At 42.0% G+C, this 20,148-nt stretch overlaps 1 protein-coding gene across 1 annotated transcript in view; it reads right to left on the bottom strand.

The window, feature by feature from the left end:
* Window positions 1-19,198, bottom strand: part of LOC117481465 (transmembrane protein FAM155A-like) — a 74,758-nt gene extending 55,560 nt beyond the window's left edge. Inside the window, exon 1 of the mRNA XM_034129153.1 lies at window positions 17,971-19,198. Within this exon, the coding sequence (XP_033985044.1) occupies window positions 17,971-18,696 (726 nt within the window). The 5' untranslated portion in view covers window positions 18,697-19,198. The remainder of the gene's footprint in view (window positions 1-17,970) is intronic.
* Window positions 19,199-20,148: the final 950 nt, after the last annotated feature.

The raw sequence follows: 20,148 nt of genomic DNA on the forward strand, positions 1-20,148 counted from the left end.
GTCTCAGCCCCTGACCCTCCAAATGTACTCTCTCGCTGTTTCTCTCCTTCTCTGTTGTTCCTACTGCAGAAAAACTGCAGATCTGCGTCACCAAGGACACAAGAGACCAGTCCGATGGATCTACTATCACTCTCTTCACTCCTTTTAGCTTTCCTGCTTTCACTTTTTACAGTCTTCCTAACCTGCTTTGTTCAAGTTAAAAATCATAAATCAACGGAAAACCGTTCTGAACCACACAATTTTGTCTGTTTCAAAAACGCAACGAAAAACAAAGAAACCTGGCATCACATTAAAGTGCTGACACTACATCCAAACAAAAACAGCTGTGAATCAGTTTCCCACTGCAACACTGTTACACGGTACTAAGGCCATGCAGGATTACCTTAAAAAACACCAAATTATCCTCTCGAAGATATCGTTTCTGTGAATTACAGAGATGATTAGTGCCATGTTAGCTTGTCCTCTCTCCCAGAACGACTAGTGAGGCAGCTTGCTTCTGCGTTAGCATTCATGAGATAGCGAGGATGCTAAGTGTTAGAGGCTGATCAGCTGGGATGTGTGAAATCAGACAGAACCGGCCTGAGTGCAGACTCCCATATCCTCCCCTGACCCACTTCTTTCACTCGCTCTGGTTCTTTTACTTAATATGCTTGCTGCAAACAACTCAGACCAACTTGGTGCAGAGCGCTCACAGCCATGCTTAATCAAACGGCCCTCAGAGGTGGGTCAACAGATGGGCATAGAAACAGGATGCCGATATCTGAACCAGAGAAAGGAAGTGTAGACGGCTTCACAGCGGGCATCTCTGCTTAGGCTTGAATGTAACCTTGTATTGTTGTGGTTTACACTCAGTAAACCGGTCTACACCACGTCTTTTACTCAATTCCAGCCCGTTTCCTGTTACCATGGCAACCTATCTGTTCCTTCTTCCCAACTATTCCTCCTTTCTACCTATTCTTTGTCATTCATCCTGCCTTACTTCAGCATAAGCTACATCAAACAGTGTGTCTATAAAGAGAACTGCTAAGTTATTTAACGCAAATTGTGGTGCAGCCAGAAATGATTCATCTCGCTCGGTAAATCACACAAAATTATATTATTATTATTATTATTATACAACTTTTTAATTGGGTATATTTTCAAACGAAGCGCTCGTGTACTGTTTCATCTAATTTTGCAAGCTAGAGTAATGAATCGACGGACATTATAGACGTCTAAGAAAAGAAAATGAGGAGAATGGGTGCAAGAAAACATTCAAACTGTTAACTTAAGAAGCTTTGTCTCTCTCTATCTCACACACACACACACAGACTTATACTCACACACACACACAGACGTGGTGGGTAGATTTTGCTGCAGTGGATGTGTCGTTGGTGTCTTCACAGTGACATTGGTGCTGAGTTACAGTGCTAATGAGAACTTTAATGTCACCCACACACGGACTCCTGGCAGACAGATTAGAGCTGTGATTACACTGAGCCCCAACAACACACAGGAACACAATGATACACACACACACACACACATCACAAACCACACACATGGCCAGATCACACTCACACATGTCGACAAACAAACATAATGGGCTTTCACAAGCAAAGACTTGTAAAAGCATCATGTGCTCCACCTGCAATGTTCTCCTTTCTACTGTTCCACTCTGCTGTTGTCTGTGCAGCTTCAAGAGCGACAGACACATGCAGAGAAAAAGAGAGAAATTGAGACATTTAATCCTGGCAGACGGGAAAAAAGAGTTGGGATGCACCAATTGGTATTTTTAGCCACTGATACCTACTGCACGGATACTTTAATGTCAAGGCAGTGCGAGTGAAACTGGAAGGGTTGACAAAGAGTATAGCCAGTACTACCAAAGATGCATATGATGAATGATGGATTAAGACATTTTGTGGGCTCAATGTCTGGAAGTCAGGGATTAATTAAGGGACTTGATAAAAGAAAACATCTCAGAAAACAAGGGCTGATGTTACATCTTATTATAAAAACAAATGGTTTGCACTTGCCTATTTAACCCTCCTATTGTCTTCGTTTCCCCCCCCCCCCTTACTTTGGTGTTATCGGTCAAATTTGACCGGTCCTGTTTTAACTGCTATTACATTAACACAAAAACCATTAATCATCACCAAATTTCATTTAACACCCTTTCAAACTGTAAATATTGTATCAGACTACTGGTATACATGAAAAACTGCAGTAAATATACAAAGAATAGACACTGAACATGTATTGCCTGTGCCAGGTGTGATCCATGTGGGGGGATGGGCACATAAGAGCGGGAAATGTGTCAAATTGTTCTGTGTGTGTGTGTGTGTGTGTGTGTTTGTGAGTGCCAGGTGTGATTCACATGGGGGGATTGGGCACATAAGGGGGTCAGATTTGACCCGAAGACAACAGGAGGGTTAAAGAGTAACATTCTCAGGCATGTAAGTTAAAAATGTTTGGTCAAATCATCTAGAAGCTATAATGATGTAGTTGGGCTGAGGGAAGCCTTTCCTGTGTGGACACAGAATACATTAAGTGCGGCTCTGGCTCTGATCCCCCTGCTCCCAGCAGCTCAGAGCTGTTTGTCATGTCTGTTCACAGCTGCAGTTAAACAGCATGAACCGTGTTTGTGTTCCAACTTAAAGGTAATTTTCCTAATTACCAAAACCAAAAACACAAGAGCAAAAGAGTATGAGTGTTTATCTGCTCTAACAAGCTGTAAATGATAGCAAAGCAGATAACTGGCTTACTATCTACATTAGTAACCTTGTGTTTTTTAGGGAAGTTTACACTCTTGTGACAAAACATGTTTTAAGGTTATTCCCCATCCTCTAATTATTTTCTCTTGCGAAAATAAGCATGCTGTTTGACAATAGAGACACTAAAGCATAAATCTAACTGTGTTGCTTCCACGTATGTTTTTATAGTAAGCGTAAAAACCATCAAAGGATAATCTTCCTGGTAGGGTGTTCAACACTACGCTCCCAAACTGTGGAACACCCTCGGAAATCTCAGAGAGGCCAACTCAGTGGACATTTTTAAACACCAGCTAAAGACACATCTTTTTAGATTAGCTTTGTATTAGCAACCCCCCACTTAAAATGTTCTTTTAGTCTTTATTATTTACCTACCTTTATATTGTTTTATTTACTTAATCTTTTTTTATTTATTTGTTTCTGTTGTACCTACATGTTCACTTTGTTTTATGGGGTTTTATATTTTATATTGTTGCATCGACTCAGTTGTCTTGTGTCTCATCTGTCAGAGAGAAACCATTATTAATTGCATTTTATTGTATTTGTATTATCATACATTTGACCTCCTTGTGTCTATTAACCTGATCAAATGTTATATTTTGCTGCATGTACCTGTAAAGTTCTTAACAAATAATCTGAGAGGAATTTCTTGTTGTTTGTTCTTAACTTGTGGTGTGTCATTTTGTAAAGCACTTTGAGCAGCATGTGTTGTATGTAAAGTGCTATATAAATAAAGCTTTATTATTATTATTATTATTATTACTATTACAATTTCACTGATACATTAACACTGTACTGTATACAGCCTACTAGCTCCACCAGCTCTACCTCTTATTCCCATGTCTGCTATATATCATCATCATGGTGGGGATGCTGACTTTGTACCCGGGCCATAAAGCTCTAGACTTTAGGAATAGAGGACTAATGGAGAGAGAGGAAGAGTTAAAAGAGAGAAAGAAAGAGCCAAAACATTTCTGTCAGTGAAGTCCTAGTGCTCTCTGTACAGGATATGACTCTCATCGTCCCCTATCAATCAATCTCCATCATTTCCTTTGCCAGAGTTGTGCTACGGGCATCTGTGTGCCTTGACTGAAAACATCAATCTCAAATGGGGAGGGGGGTTGTAAGGTCAAGCCTGCATCACCGGCCCTCCCCCTGTGTGTCCAGCTCACTCCCTTTTCCAGCACCATCATCAATATTATTCTGTTGTCCACCTCCGGCCCACCCCCCACTCTTTTTGTCTTTTCTTTCCACCTCATGTCTTCCTTTCTCTTGACGACTCCACCTCCAAACCTCTCCCGTCCGAAACCTCACCCCCTGCTTTCAAATGGGAAATCAATAAGTCAGTTTATGAAAGTCGCCCTCGTTCTCTCTGGCTCTCCCTTTTTGCTTACTCACTCACAGTATTATGTCTTCCTTCATATCCAATCCAAAACCGCTCATAACACAAAAACAAATCATTAAAGCGTAGACATTTTGAAAATCTGTCTGTCAAACTGACATTTCCTTTTCATACTGTCATATTCAAAGACACTGCACTGCGGGAATGAAATGACACACACTCTAGATACTGTAGGAATGACGGCATATTACAGTATGGTAAAGGCCTGCATTGCAAACCGACAGCGAGGACTTTAGGACACACAAATGCAGATCCCAGACATTTACTTGCCAACTGGAAGAGAGGGCAAATAAGGGGGTCGATAAAAATGAATTTGAAGCTCTCAGGGAAACCTCAGGGAAGGGTCTGTGTGCTGAGGGTCAACAGAGGTGAGGCGCTTAGCCAGATGTACATAGGTCACCCAACAAGTCATCATCATTGTAAAAGTCTAATCTGTTTATAGTTGCAGCATCTTCTCTGGCTTGCTGAAAAACAATATTCAACAAGCGAAACAAAGGTGGGAATAAGACTTTCAAACACTATTTTTGTCAGACAAACTGTAAACAAAGTGGTCAGTTTGGCAAATGTTAATCAGGTTAACTTCCATGCTAAATAGTAGCACACAGCCGCTTCCAAGGAACCTTCTATAAGAAACATAGAATGGGTCTGGGAAGGCTATAGTTTGTTAAAAGGAGGTCTTAAAGTAAAGAAGTCAGTCCGTTTACAATCACTATTGCCTCCATTTACAAGATGACCTTATCCGACCTTTTGTATTATTAATTTAAATGTCTCCTATCATGCTATTTTTAGGCATATATTATGGGTTTCAGATATATATGCTCAAAATACCAAACAGATCATGCATTTCAGACATCCCTCATATCCCTCTATTTCAGGCCTGTTAGAGAACTGGAGGATCGGGGTCCTTAGCTTGAACAAAAAAAAAAGGAGGTGGAGCTAATGCCTGCTCAGAATTACCCGGCAGATTCAGCTCAATGCTGCCGTGATTAAATGCCATATCATGTTCCAAACCACATCAAGGATTATTTCTGAACCAGTATGGAGCTCAAATGCTTTTTCTCTTGCAGGTTTTCTACAAGGTGAGTTCCTTTTATTTCCTGCTTCTTACACATGCTCTCTCCAGTACAGGTTAGCTCTGTGTGTTAGCGATGCTTGCTAATGTAAACAAAGACCATATTACATCCAAAACAGTCGGGCATTGTTTCTGATAGCAAAGTTTCTGATAGTGCCGTGGGTCCACATTTCCGATATTACGTCATATCGGACGCAAATCTGGATCAGCTCCGTTGTACCCCCGTTTTTCAAGATTTGGGTACGGAGGAAAAGAGAGTTTTATTTTCTGACGCTGCGTGGGTTCCCTGACACACCGGGGGACACATATTTATGTATAAAAGACATAACAAATTGCATTTTGCATGATAGGTCCCCTTTAAGTTAAATGCAGTAAGCATTTAAAAATGATGCATTTACATATATCAATCTCTTCAATTATATTCAACGCCTTCAAATCGTGGTTAGTTGGACCTTCAGGGAGCTCCATCCTCTGTGCAACTGATTCTCATCCCTTCAAAAGAGCACGGCCCTGTAACATTGAAGCTATCGGAAGAGTGCTAAAAGGGGGATATGAAGGGGTACTGCTGTAAATCCTGCCATAAAGAGAAAGGATGGGAAACAGCATTATCCAGCTAAGAGCCTGCACTGCAGGATTAGGGCTACAGGGAGCGAGATAGTTAGAGGAGGAGGTGGCACACAGGGGCAGCGATTGTGTGACGTGTAAGCACCTTGATAAAAATGGAAAGAGGAACAGAAGGTAGAGTGTGTAGGATCCCAGTGGGGAGACGATATCTACACCAAAACACATTCATGCCCTCAGGTTAGAGCAATGTAAACAAACACATAGAGTGGCGGTCTGGACACCAAAGAGCTTAATGTTATGTAAAGCTCATCCTACTGTCTACTGAATGACTGCTGTCTCAGTGCTGTGTGTGGGATTCTGGGCACGTGGTTCCTAAACACTGAGGAAAATGAAGTGTATGAAACGAACATTTTGACACATAACAAATAATGGCTATTTGGGATCCAATAGTGAAAATTGAGTTAAATTGTGTTTTAGCACGTGTCTGTTTCTGATGAAATACCATTTGGTGAGTACCTGTTGTTTTGTTTGTAGAAATATGATTGATAGGAAAATACAAGATCTGTTTTTGTCACAATCTTAGTTTTATGTCACGATTTTTGTTTTGTCTGTCTTGTCATGGGTTTTATTTTGCAATTCTGTTCTCCCTGTGTCTTGTCTTCCTTCCTGTGTTTTCCCTCCTGTGTCTGATTGTCTGATTGTGTTCACCTGTTGCCCTTATGTTTCTGCCTCCCCTGCCCAGCTGTGTCTTGTCCTGTGATTACCCTTCTTTGTATTTAGTCTTGTCTTCCCCTTTGTTCCATGTCGGTTCATTGTCTTTCCTGTCTCCCTCCATGTTGGTCACGTTCAGTTTTTGTTTTGATGCTACCTCGTGCTACCTGTTTATTTGATGTCATGTCAGTCATCAGCTTTATAAAATAAAGCTCGCCTTTTGTTCCTTGACATTTTTGTCTTTTTTATTCTGCATTTGGGTCCTACCTTTTCCCGAATCCTGACAGTTTTATATAAAAGAAATACAGAAAGGCAAGGCAAGGCAAGGCAAGTTTATTTATATAGCACCTTTCAACACAAGGCAATTCAAAGTGCTTTACAAAAATGGAAGACATTTTAAAAATGGCATTTAAAATCAGTCATTAAAAAGAAAAGATAATAAAATAAACATTAAAAGAAAAAATACATGGATAAAAGTTAAAAGTTACAGTGCAGTTTAAGATGTGAATAGTTCAATTAAAAACAGCGGCAAAAAGAAAAGTATTCAGCCTGGGTCCTGTGTATGCATATTTCTGTCCTTGCATGCTTTTAAAATGTGACTGTGGGGGCCATGTACATGCCTTTGTGTGTTTGCTTACAAAGAAGCGAGGTACAGCAGCGTCACAGAGGTGTAGGAGCAAGCGATAACAGTGTTGCAGTTCATCCTCAGTGCTTTTGAAAAGTCAATGACAGATGAATAATTTACAGAGAATCAGTCAGGGGCTGTCGATGCCCAACATTACAACATGACAGACAAACCAGGACAGCACTAAAGCATCATATCAGATACAAATTCACAGGTGGGAAAGAGATAGGAGAAAAATAATTTCAAGAAGAAGAATGAAGCGTGACAGTGGCAAAGTTAGAGCAAAAGGGTGAGGAAATGATGACAGTTGCAGTTGACAAATGGCAGATGGGCGCTAAGGACGAATGGACCAAAGGGTCTGAGAAAAAGAGGGAAACTTCAGCCGGAGGAAAACCCTGCTAACTCTTACACCATCCATCCACATCACACTCACACACGCCGCAAGCGAAAACCATTACAGAGAGGTGCCGATAAGACCCTCATCATCAGGTCAAGCTCCCCTCCATTCCTCTTCTGTCTTACTTTGTTCCTTTCCCATGTTCTGTCTGTTTTCATCAATAATCTCTCTCTCTCTCTCCATCCTCAAATAACTGTGTCAGACGGGAGGAGGTAGGGGGCTGAGGATACTACTTGCTAGGTTCACAGCCCACTCACAGAATCTGACCACGGAACTGGAGGTATCTCATACTTTGTGCCTGTATCACGCTCCAGGAAAGGCTCCTCAGCGATGAGGTGGTTGCTAGGTGCCACTGAATAATGATGTGAATAATCAGCGTCTTTGGCTTCGTAATGAGGCCTGAGAGGAGGACAACACAAACTCATTTGCATCAGTTTGAATGGAGGCGTTTAGTGTAATATTGCTTAAATGTATTTTTATAGGATTTTCTACCCCATCTGGGAAACCCTTTTTAGCAGAAAAAATAGATCTTTAAAAGCAAAGTTTGAATCAGTGATGAAAGGCTGTTAACCTCACTGTAGCCTTCCAACATGCTGTGTTGTTAACAACCATGAAACAGTTCAATATTGTCTTCTACTATTTTCATTCAGGAATAAAACAATTAGACCATGACTGAAGTAAATTAGAGCTTAAAGCAAAGTCACATTTGTAACACTTGCATCAACAACCCCCCTGTCTTTTTACTTGTAAGTGTCACCACGAGTCAACTGAATACCAGGATGTTGCAGTTAGAGCTGAAACCATGTATTGCTTATTTGATAGTCGATCGACAGAAACAATTACTGGCAACTACTTGGCTAACGAATTGTCTTTTTTCAGTGATTTTTCTAGTAAAAATAATAAACAATCTCTGCTTCTCATTTTCTCAAAGAGGGATTTTTTTGCTGCTGTATTTGATCTTATTTGATGGAAAATGGAATATCTTGAGGCTTTGGTTTATGTTATAAAACAATGTATACACTGTACTGTAACCTTGGGATCAGGGAAATCATAATGTGCATTTTCTGAACCAAATATGTAATTGGTCAAGTGACTTTATAGTACTCGGATTAATTTAGCATGAAAATAAATACATTTCATCCAATAACATACACATGTTCACAGTTTCAACTTGGATAACATTTCAGAGGAATAATTGAGAATTGTGTAAAAAAAAAAGTATTTCCTTTCTTAGAGAGAGTTCAATAACACTGTGTTTGTACAGCTGATATAAAGCGTAGTTGGAAACAAAAAACCTTCCTTGCTTTGTGCAAAGGTAAACAAATAAACTACAAGCAGTTCAAAAATCTCAGTCAAAAGAAGTTTTAAACCTCTACAAGAATGTAAACACCCCTACCCTAAAATGTGCCACTGCTTTCAATGCTTTCAGTCTGTATGCTAAGCTAACTGTATCCTGGCTGCAGATTAAAACATATAAGTATTTTTGCACACAAAAGAGTTGTTACAATTCTCATCAGATCACCTGGTAGAGCCCTTACTATCAAGGACATTTGCTACATGTCATCCCCTCTCTCTTCCTCTCCTTCCTCACCGCAGTTCTATCAATTAAAGGCAAAAAGCCAGAACATTTATAATTTAAAAATGAATTCTCCTCTAACTCTGTAAGAAAGCAAACAAGTGAACTTCCCAGACTACTTGACTCTTCGTACTTATGACACATTGCTGACGGAAAGGACTACAACATCCCTCTGTGCCATGCACTCAAGCATGTAAACATGCACCCCCCCTCTACATACACACTCATCCACTGACAGAAACACTAGCCTGATTAAAATTGAAAGGATTAGGTTGGAGCAGGTGCTCAAATGAATTGTGTGTACAAAACCCACAGAAAATACAGTATGTCAAAGGATTTGACACGAGCTCCTCATGCTGCACATCACCGGGTATTTCCTCTAATCTAACCATTGATTTGCTCGTCTCTCTCCCCCACTCTGTTTGCTTCTGTCACCTGATCGCTGTCAGCTTGTCTCCCGTGTGAGCTGTTGTTGGTTTTGCAACAGTATGTGTGAGTTTGTAATCATGAAACTGCATGTTCGTGTGTCAAAACTTCTCTCGCTCCTCTGCTCTCCCTGAATCAGGACGTGCAGTGAGCGGCTGATTATGATGATGATTCAGTAATGTGAGAATGTCACCAGAGTCTGGGAACTGTGACTGGTTTCTGTGTCTCTGTCAGTGATGCTCAGTCTGGTGTTTTCTCAGCACACTTCACTTTCGCTGGTTCATTTCGATAGAGCTTTTTTTGTTCTCAGTTCAGTTGTCCTATAGGAGAAATCCAGATGTGATTCAATAAACTTGTACAGTGTATGCGTCTTCACCAGATTGCAATCTTGGGATTTGCTTGGCTTCACACAAATCAGGGACAGCACTACTCTGCATTGGAGGTAGTCGTAACATACCTGAAGCTATTGGCCACATTAGAAGAAGAATATATGCACATTAGTGGTGATGTCACAACATTAGCGGCATTACTGAGTAACTAACAACTATCCGTGAACTACCACAAACACATGCATGAATAGCTTAGATGGACTAAAGTTTTGCTCATCATTACAGGTTCTCGCACCAATTACATCTACACTGGTCAGGGGTCAGATTAACAGGACATTATGACCTCTGTATAACCTAATCCTGCTTTCTTGCTGTTGCCAATTTCAGTGTAACGTCAGTGTCACCTCAGCTGTCATTATAGGGGAGGGGCTCTGTAAGTAGCTTCTTAACAGGCTACTTACTGATGTAGCTACACTTGGGAGGACAAGTGATTATCTTTCTGTCTTGGATCAACTGAGTCATTGTTACTTTTTTCACTATCTGGCTCGAATGCTGATTTTGATGTTCTTTGGTTGCATTGCCACTTTTTCAAATGTAATAGCTTTATAATCCTCCAGAGATTCATGGAGTGGATGCATGTGATGAGGGATCTGAATTCAGATCAGTTCTGTAGGGTTTAACAAACATATGAATTCCCCTACTTACCTCCACTAAAATCAATGAGGTTTAAACATCCCAAACTATACCTCTTTACATCAAATGCTTACGGTTAAGGTCAGGGTTGAGATTTAGAGTAGATGCAGAGGATTTGTAAACAGCCTGAGAGGAAGTGCTGCCTCAGAAGGCAAGCTCAGGGGAACAGAGTACCATTTTATTTGTGTACTGTATGTTAGCAGGAATTGGTTGGAAATGTGATAAAATAGGCCCGTTCAAGATGAAGCCTTGTTGGTGATGCTGGGGGAGGTGACAAAAAGCTATAGTCACAAACACATGTATCAGATCCTGATGAAGAAATGAAAAATTCAATTCTCAACTGTTCAGCTTTTGCTCAATCACCAAGGATTCTGATGTTTTGGGTGATACCATAGGTATTAAATAAGTACTCCACAGTTTTGAGTGTGTTATGCTAGTAGCAGCCATGTCAAACCACTGGCCTTAAGTAGAGATGAGGAGTGGGCTATGGTGTCTTCTTTATTTTAACTCACTTAATGTATTCGATTTTCCGTAAGTTCCTTTTGGAGCTACAAAAGGCTTTATAGATTTAGTTCACACATGCAATAGTAATCCTCATGACCTGTAAACATACAACTCATTCATTGAACTATTTTACAGAGAAGTTTATTGTGAAGATCCTGACATTTTAAGGGGACTCATCATTCAGGTGTCTTTATCTCTAGGAGAGATTTTAAATAAAATGCGATGTGATGTGCCTTTCAATTAATCATCCGATACAAACGACACCATCTAACAGCATTAAAAAAAGAAGCAAATAATCCCACTCACTGCTTTGTAAACACCTTCATTAAAGTTCTGATTCAATTATTTCCATTCTTATCAATGACTTATACCATTGAAAGGCACATATATCTTCCTTTAAAATAAAAAAAATCAGTCTGTATATCACTGTCTTGTGGACACACACCAACATGTGCATCTCAACACAGCTTGAGAACAGAAATGTGAAATAGTGCTGGACTGTTGTGTGCATCTCTCCACACATTATTATATTTGTCAAGCTTCCTTTTGTTTGCTGGATAAAACTGAAGTGGCAGATATATCTGCATCCCAGACACATTTCATAATCTGTTGCCCAGACACACCCGTTATTCTCCAAAGCAATCTCATAAAGATGCAGACTATTTCAGATGATTATGGGCTGAAATCATCATTAGCTTAAGAAATGCCTATTGTTTTCAAACGCATTCTGTATGGATATCAATAGCAGCCATTCCGCTCTCTCTAGCCACTTTTCTCTTTTCACTTTGTCACAGAAAATCAAACATAACACTTCACCCACTCGTCAAATCATTCAACTAAGCATACCAGTGAGACAGAGGAGAGAAGAGACAGCTAGCAAGTGTGCATTTGTAAAAGTCATAATTTGCTTATGCTATAAATCGGATTGAATTGGATGCATTTTACATTACATGTTACTTGTTAGACGCTTTTATCCAAAGTGACTTACATACATTCAGTACTGTGGACAATCCCCACAGGAGCCATTTGGGGTGAAGTGTCTTGCCCAGGGACACAACGACATGCTGACTGCAGTGGGACTCGAACTTGCTATCATCTGATTCGAAGATCAGCGCACTGATTGTAACCTGAATGAGGGACATTGCTTCTTTTTTTTTAGAGTAACTGCCTGAAGGAAGGAGTGTGGAACATATATTGAGAGAAGGAAATGGGTGTGGATGTGTTGATAGGAGCTGAGGCCCTAGGCAGGAAGGAGGAGGGAGCTGTATGTTCTCATTGAGCTGCGTAGACGGGGAATAGAGGCCGACGAGGAGGCGTTTCCATGGGAGTGCTGTGTTCTTCTCGAACAGACGCATTCCCTTATCTCCTGCCTGGGGAGAAACAAACACTGGCAGCTCATATGAAGGGGAGTTTCCCTGGATCTATTTGAGCTGCGTAGAGAAGCAACAGAGCCCTAATTGAATTTGACTGAGAGAGAGAAAAGTGCAGGACTTGCAGTTGGGCAATGCTGTCTGTGTTGATAGCAGCACAATCTGTACTTAATGTGCTGTGTGCTACTTTAATAAAAGCTGTCGGTTTAAACTAATGTGAAGTTTAGCTAAACATCTGATAGTATTAAAGCAAAATGTGCTTACAGAAACATCAGCTGAGTCAGCATGATCGTTTTTCAGCCATGCAGTGGAACTCTAGGGGTCGCATTGGGAAGATTGCCATTTCATCTTGTACAGTCGACATACATCATTTATGGCTCCTATTGACTCTTACCAAGTTATGGTTCATAGTGAATTTTCTGATAGACTAACAAAAATAATCTTCACTTCTTTAGTAACTGGTCTGGAAATGCAATTGGATCCCACAATATTAACTTCTACGCCAACGTGGATAACGGCTCAGAAATAGATTAAACACCTGCAATACATATAAATATACATTCGGACGATGTCAATCTGTTATGTAATGTAATATGATTGTGAGTCCCAGAACATGTTACTAAATCTGCCTTCACATGATCAGTGGAAACACTACTGACTGTATCGCAGGGTTTCTATGGAGAGAGCCGTGCAGCCCGACTAGGCGGAAGCACAATTCTGGGCATTGCACACCACTCAAAATGGTCACAGAGCACTGTGCTTAAAGTTAAATTATTTAAACTTTGACCTCGGTAGCCACTGACCTTTCGAAGCGCAACACGTGAGATAACAGCAGTCTGCCACAGGCCAGCTAGTGAGCTAATCATAGAAAGAAAACTGTTTTCTGTGCAAGGCTCTATGCATTACCTCGTGGTGAGCAAGAGCAAAACAGCTTTACAGTTTCAATCCCATCACTTTCAATATCCCCTTTTTAAAGAAACTGCTGTAGAAATTGATACACATTCATGTCTCCTTCAGATGAATTATAATAAGTTAAGTGAATTATAATACGTTTTTTATCTAGAGGATCATCAAGTCAACAGTTCTATTTGTCACAATCTTTGTCTTATGATCAAATACCAAAAGCAATGATATTCCCATCATATTCAGAATTGCTAACATGGCCAAAAGCATCACTAAATAAAAACCTGTCATTGCTGATATTCATATTTAGTCCATCTGTGTCTCAGTTCGGCCTCACAAACACGCTAACATGACTGTAAACTCTTACAACGACTATCTATTTAAGGTTGTTTATACACTTTAATTTACCTTTTGCTATTTTATTTTATTAAATTGAGAACATAATCAGCCTGTCCTTACCGTAGAGTAAGTGTAAACAAATTAAACAGGAACTGAAGAGGCTTGTAGAAATAGAAAACATGTTGTTGAATAAATGGAGGGCAATTGAGGCTGAGTGAGGGAACACACAGTGGGTTTCGTGTGGACAGACCTGTAATTCATGGGAAGGAAAGGACCTTAACCTAGATAAGTGTCTTTCACCCAAGCAGAAAAAGAGAGCTCAACGGCCACATCATTCTGAAGAGAGAGGGGGATAGAAACAGAGGGCTCTTACAGGATGTTAGTCTGTTCTGTAAGGACGAGGGCAAGAGGGGTGGAGGTGACGTAGAGGCTGAAGCTGGATATGTGTGATGTGTGATGATGGTCCTTGGAGCTTTGACACAGATGGGAGGAAGACAAAGAGGGAATGATGTGAAAGAAAGAGAGAGACAATGACAGAAAGATGGAGAAAGGAGATCAACATGTTGAGACGGAGCCCTGGAGACACAGCCACCAGAGAAGCAGGGAATTATGGGAGTGCAAATTAAATTACACCGGAAGGGACAGTCAGGTCTGGACCTGCAGGAAACACGGCACATGGGGCTGAGTGTGTGTGTGTGTGTGTGTGTGTGTGTGTGTGTGTGTGTGTGTGTGTGTGTGTGTGTGTGTGTGTGTGTGTGTGTGTGTGTGTGTGTGTGTGTGTGTGTGTGTGTGTGTGTGTGTGTGTGTGTGTGTGTGTGTGTGTGTGTGCAGTGTACAATGTGTGTGATATAAACAGGTACATACAGAAATCAAAAGGTGTAAGGAACACAAGAAGGAAAGAGTAAAGAATGAAAATGACAGGTAGGAGAAAAAAGGATACATCATAACAATCATTCTATACACGGTGACTGCACCCGACTATCTGCATACATAAGTCCTCTTCACATCAGACAGTTTTACTTGTCATAGCAGGAAAAGAACAGGTGTTATATATATAAAAAATGACTCTGTGTTATTCAAGTGATGCAGTAAGTCATGATAGTGGGACAGTGAGACAGCATTCACGATGTCAGGACGTAGAAACCGAAGAAGCTAAATGGGATGTATTTGTTGAAACCTGTGCTTTTCCTTCTGTGTCGAAATCAATTTGGTTGGAAAGCCTATCAAATGATCTTGTTTAGATTTCAAGTTAACAGAAAAGTGGTGGAAAAGGTCTGTGGCTGATAAATTAGCTAAGTTGGCGTGCTCTTTAGAAACACGTTTAGCTCGTCTCAGCTACAGGGTTGAAGGTTTAAAGGTTAAGTAATTTCCTAAAACATCAGGCCACTGAAGCTCTTATTAATACAAAAGTAAATCGTGCATCTGTTGGGGACTATTTTCAGCTACGGATTAATACGCGTTTGAAGCACTATTCACAACAGCAGGATGGGGAATGTGGATTGACTACTGTGCCAATTTTCATTGAAGTGGAGAAACATGTCACCCAGTGCAACCGTGTGGCTCACTGGTGTGTTTCGAATAGTTTTTGGGGAAACAATGGAGCTGCATGGCACACAGGACTAGCATCTGCCCAATCTGTACCGTGCATGTGGAGATAAAACAGTCATTGACATGTGTTGTTGTTTCTGCATAGCATACTTTAGCTGCTAAATGATATAATAAGGTTGTACCAGATTGGTTCATAGACGTGAATACTTGCCAATAGCCTATCAAGCATTTTAGACTTTATCAGAAGCATCAAGGATACTTGTAATGGTATTGGAACAACTCTAGACAATATCTGCTGATATTTTTGCCCTAACAGTTTTCAATGCAACGTTAATTCTGTGACACCTACTTCGCATTTGAAGATATTTTCAGTTATTCCTTCACATCTTTTTCATCTCACTGCTTCTCTATCTGCCTTTTCCTTTAACTTTTTAGACATTGCAAAAACACATCCACACCATTCATAAACAATGTGATGACACTGTTTCAATCAATATAAACCATTTGGAAGAAGCCTTCGGAGGATGTTTAAAATGTGAATGAGGAAGTGGAGAGGTCTGAGATGAGAGAAATAAGACAGTAAAGAGTGAATAGCAATAGTTATTGTTTCAAGCTTTCTACTGTCTTTTTATTGTCCAGCAGAGTCGGTCTTAAAGGAGCAGGGTTGTGTGATGCAGGCCTGGGGTGCTGTTCTCTCACAAAGGTCACAGGAACACTGGAGCAGATTAGCAATTCAGATTGAGCTAAAGGGGCTAAAATGCTGCTGTAGCCCTGCCTGAGTCTGATTATATTAGCAAAGAGTAGGAGTGCAAATGCACACTAGTGATTAGCTAGCATAAGAGGAAAGTGTGTATATACGTTGCATGCACATACACATAGCACATACATATATGCATGCACACATGCCTAACAACAAGCTATGACTCACAATTATCGAACATACAAGCAGCACATGATTCCATTGTAAAGGTTTATCTTCAGTATATCCTCCCACTAACTGGCCTTCCTCACACACACACACACACACACACACACACACACACACACACACACACACACACACACACACACACACACACACACACACACACACACACACACACACACACACACACACACACACACACACACACACACACACACACATGGATTACCAGCACTCACAGCCCAGCACCCTGACCATCTGCCCTTGTACAACATCCATCTTGGGTTTGGGTTGCAGGATCATGATGAGGGCAGTTTTAAATGGAAGATTTCCTGCTTGCCTCGGTTCGTCCCTTGACCTGTTATAGTGCTCTTGTGGTGATACTGCAGCATCCCTGGCTTTTTGACCTTTTATATAACAGCTGTCATTATGATAATAGAACACTTTAATGTTAAGGACAAGAAAAGTGGTTATGCTAAGTATCAAACACATACAAATCTGTATTTTACAGCACAGCTGTAAAGTTGATCTGCCAAGCATAAATACAACTACACAGTATACACAGTACTTGCAGTGTAAGCATGCATGTACTGTATTTATAGCAGGAGCAGCACAAGCCAGACTAACATCATCTTGTGTCCTTGTCAGGCCAAACTCCATATTACCATTATCGTATTCCATACTTTTTATTGATTATGAGAGGTTCACACACCATACATAAACTCATGACAAAAGTGGTTGCTCTGTTCAATACATTAGGTTGGTCATGGTCTCTGTCCAGCAAAGTACACAATACTGTATAACCCTACTTTACTGACAGACTAATTGAAACAATGGACATAGTTCATATGTAAGTCCACAGCTAAAGAAACATGCAAGTCCTCCTAAAAGGCCTTTTCCTGGGCCTTCTTTCAGCACCATGGACAGTGGGACGTGCAGCTGTCTCTGAAGAAAACAGCCTCTGCAACAGTCCAGTGCACAACAAATGAAGCAGATTGAAGAGTAATTCAACCAGTGTATCCCTGCCATGTCACTATCTACAGGTATATGTTCTTTGTTTAACACTGCTGAGCTTTGATGCTTTGAGCTACACACATAAAAGTGTTAGTCTGTCGATGATGTAGACCTGGATTTGTTGTGGTGATGCTCGACATGTACTCCACAGCCTGAGATATGTGCTATCTAAGGTTGCCATGTTATTGAATCAACAAGCAAACTGGGGACAATACAAAGCCTGGATTATGTGCAGAAATCACTCGTGTGCTATTAACGATATTGAAATGAGCACCACTCAACAGCCCTCTCTCGCCTCATCTCAAAGAGCTGTGGTGCAAGCCCTTGCTCAAAATATCAAACGTCACTTCCACTGGCACATTTTACAAAGTGTTCTAGAAAATGTAACTCATTCCGAGAAAGAAAAACAATTATAAGATTCAGATTCTGCTGCTCTGTCCTCTAGCCTCCATACCATTGTCATGTGGTGCAAGTGTTGCTGTCATTTAGCCTGACACTCACATGCCAAATGATGCAGTAATTCAGTAGGTAGCCTACTGGTAGATCTCTAAAAAACTAATGGTAACATACTGACAGATATGCCCAACGGTTGCCATGGCGACTGCGAACCAGCCCCCCTAGATGTGGTGTTTGTGTGGTGTTTGGTTTATGTGTGATGTGTGATGTGTGTGTGTGTGTGTGTGTGTGTGTGTGTGTGTGTGTGTGTGTGTGTGTGTGTGTGTGTGTGTGTGTGTGTGTGTGTGTGTGTGTGTGTGTGTGTGTGTGTGTGTGTGTGTGTGTGTGTGTGTGTGTGTGTGTGTGTGTGTGGCCTCGACCTACCTTGCATTCCTCCATGCACGTCCTGACAGAGTATGCATCCGTCTCGTATTTCTCAACCAGCAGCTCAAACTCCCGGTAGTTCTCCTCTGCTTGCTGGTCAAGAAGCTGATAAGCCCGGACACACTTGCTGCATCCCAGCACATCCTGCCCCATATCCAAGGAGCAATTCAAATCGTCCGGACTCGTAAACCCGTGAAACAAATCCAAAAGTGAGTAGGAATTACAAAAAGAAAGGTACAAATCGCTCAGATTCACATTCGAAAACTGTGTCCCCTTTTCCCCTCCAACGGAGAGGCCCAGGCACACGGTCTCCGCGTCCGTGAAAGTAAAGCACTCTTTGGACCAGCTGTCTGGATGACAGGTGTCCATTCGCCACAGAGGTTTGGTAGAATTCCCTAGAAAAATAACATCTTGCTCTCTGGCGAGACGGTCGGGGTCAGGTGATGTTGGGATATGGTGTCGGTGGAGGGAGTTTGGGTACTCGCCCATGTCCGTAATTGCAAGCCCCTCTTCCGACCGCTTGTCTCGGGTTCGCGTGAGTTTCGCCTCGGCGCAGAACCACAAGTGATCAGAGAGCAGGACGGTGATGAAGAGCAGAGAGGCCAGCGACAGTCGCCATCTCTGGGCCCGCTCCGACTCGGTAAATGGCTTCTCGTTCTCTCGGGGTGCAAACCAGTATTTTAAGCCCTCATCATGCTGCCGACGCATCCAAGCACCCCTGGTCATATTTTAGGAAAGTGCTGCCCTGGCCGACTCCACCGCGGGGGCTGCTCTGCCACAATACTCATTGACTTGGGGGAGACGGACTCCGGTTGGTTCTCCTCTGTAGCGGTGGGGTACCGTGCCTCTGCCGGTCCAGGGCGCTCCTCTATCGCGCCCGCAGCAATCGGTGCTATTCCGATCCAATTAGCGCGCCCGCACAGATTAAGCTTCGCGCTGCCGCATCCCGGTTCTCCATGGCTCTCCGGGGGGAAACGGCGTCCTCTTTGACCGCATGCCCCCCTCTCCCTACCGTCCCTCCCCGGGTGTGTTGTCTTTTAGGGGACACAGCGAGACCAGCTGTTGCGAGCCTCTCGGTACTGATGCTGCGCGTGTGTCGCCGTTCGGTTTGCAGATTGACTTAAAGGAGAGCAGAGAGCCCTGTCGATGCACGCACTCTGTCCGGTACCTGGGCGGAACGCTTAGAATCCTTTCTCCCGTTGGCCATTGTCATCTTGGACCGCGGTTAAGTTGCCGCCATGTTCGTCTTGAAACACTTTTTCGGAGAGCTGGGTCGGTTTGCGTCATCTCCATCGTTGTGATAGCTCCATCGTTGCGCAGTGGCGGAGCAGCTTATTACCTATATGCACACACACAGAAACACACATACACAGGGAGGGAGGGAGAGAGAGAGAGAAGAGAGAGACGAGGAGAGAGAAGAGAGAAGTGAGCCAGAGAAGAGGAGAGCCAAGAGGAGAGAGAGAGGAGACGCGGACGATGAGACGGAGAGAGGACAGAGAGCAGATGGATGACGCGAGAAGAGGAGAGTGAGCCGGAGAGAGAGAGAGAGAGCCAGAGAGGTATGCAGAGAGCAGACGAGAGACAGAGAGAGAGGGAGAGGAAGAGAGGGGGTGGGTGAGCACGGACACACTAAGTGTTAAGGCTATCCTCTGCTCTTCATGAGTATTCCCCAAATATTGTCTTTGCAGGGCACAAACCCAACGACTTTTGGCGACATCTTGCTTTTGGTGCAGGATAGACTCGAGTCCATTCAACAGAACAACAGTGCATTTTTTTTTTTTAAATCAGTTTTTATATATAATTATTCAAATAGATAGATACCCACAATATGTACCACAAATCCTCAAATAACATGGCCCAGCAGGTATAAATAATATCAAGGAAATTATTACTTTGAAACACTAGTGGAAACTAGTCAGGCATGATTCTCTGAACAAGTGGAAAACAGCTGAACAAGCAGGGCTTTGAGCTTGTAGGTTTAACAATATCATGTACCTGTTTCCTGCACCTGGGCCCCCATCTTATCAGCCCTGTTGTGTTTGGCCAGTGGGTTTAAAACAAACACATGAATTACAGTATGGCCCTATATGTAAAGTCCCTGTGTGTGACAGAGAGAAAATGAGGGGGAGGCAGAGGCGGTAGTTGCTCTTAAGGTGCTGAAAGTAAATTACAGTATGT

Source organism: Trematomus bernacchii, unplaced genomic scaffold (assembly GCF_902827165.1).
Source record: "Trematomus bernacchii unplaced genomic scaffold, fTreBer1.1, whole genome shotgun sequence".
Lineage (NCBI taxonomy): Eukaryota > Metazoa > Chordata > Actinopteri > Perciformes > Nototheniidae > Trematomus > Trematomus bernacchii.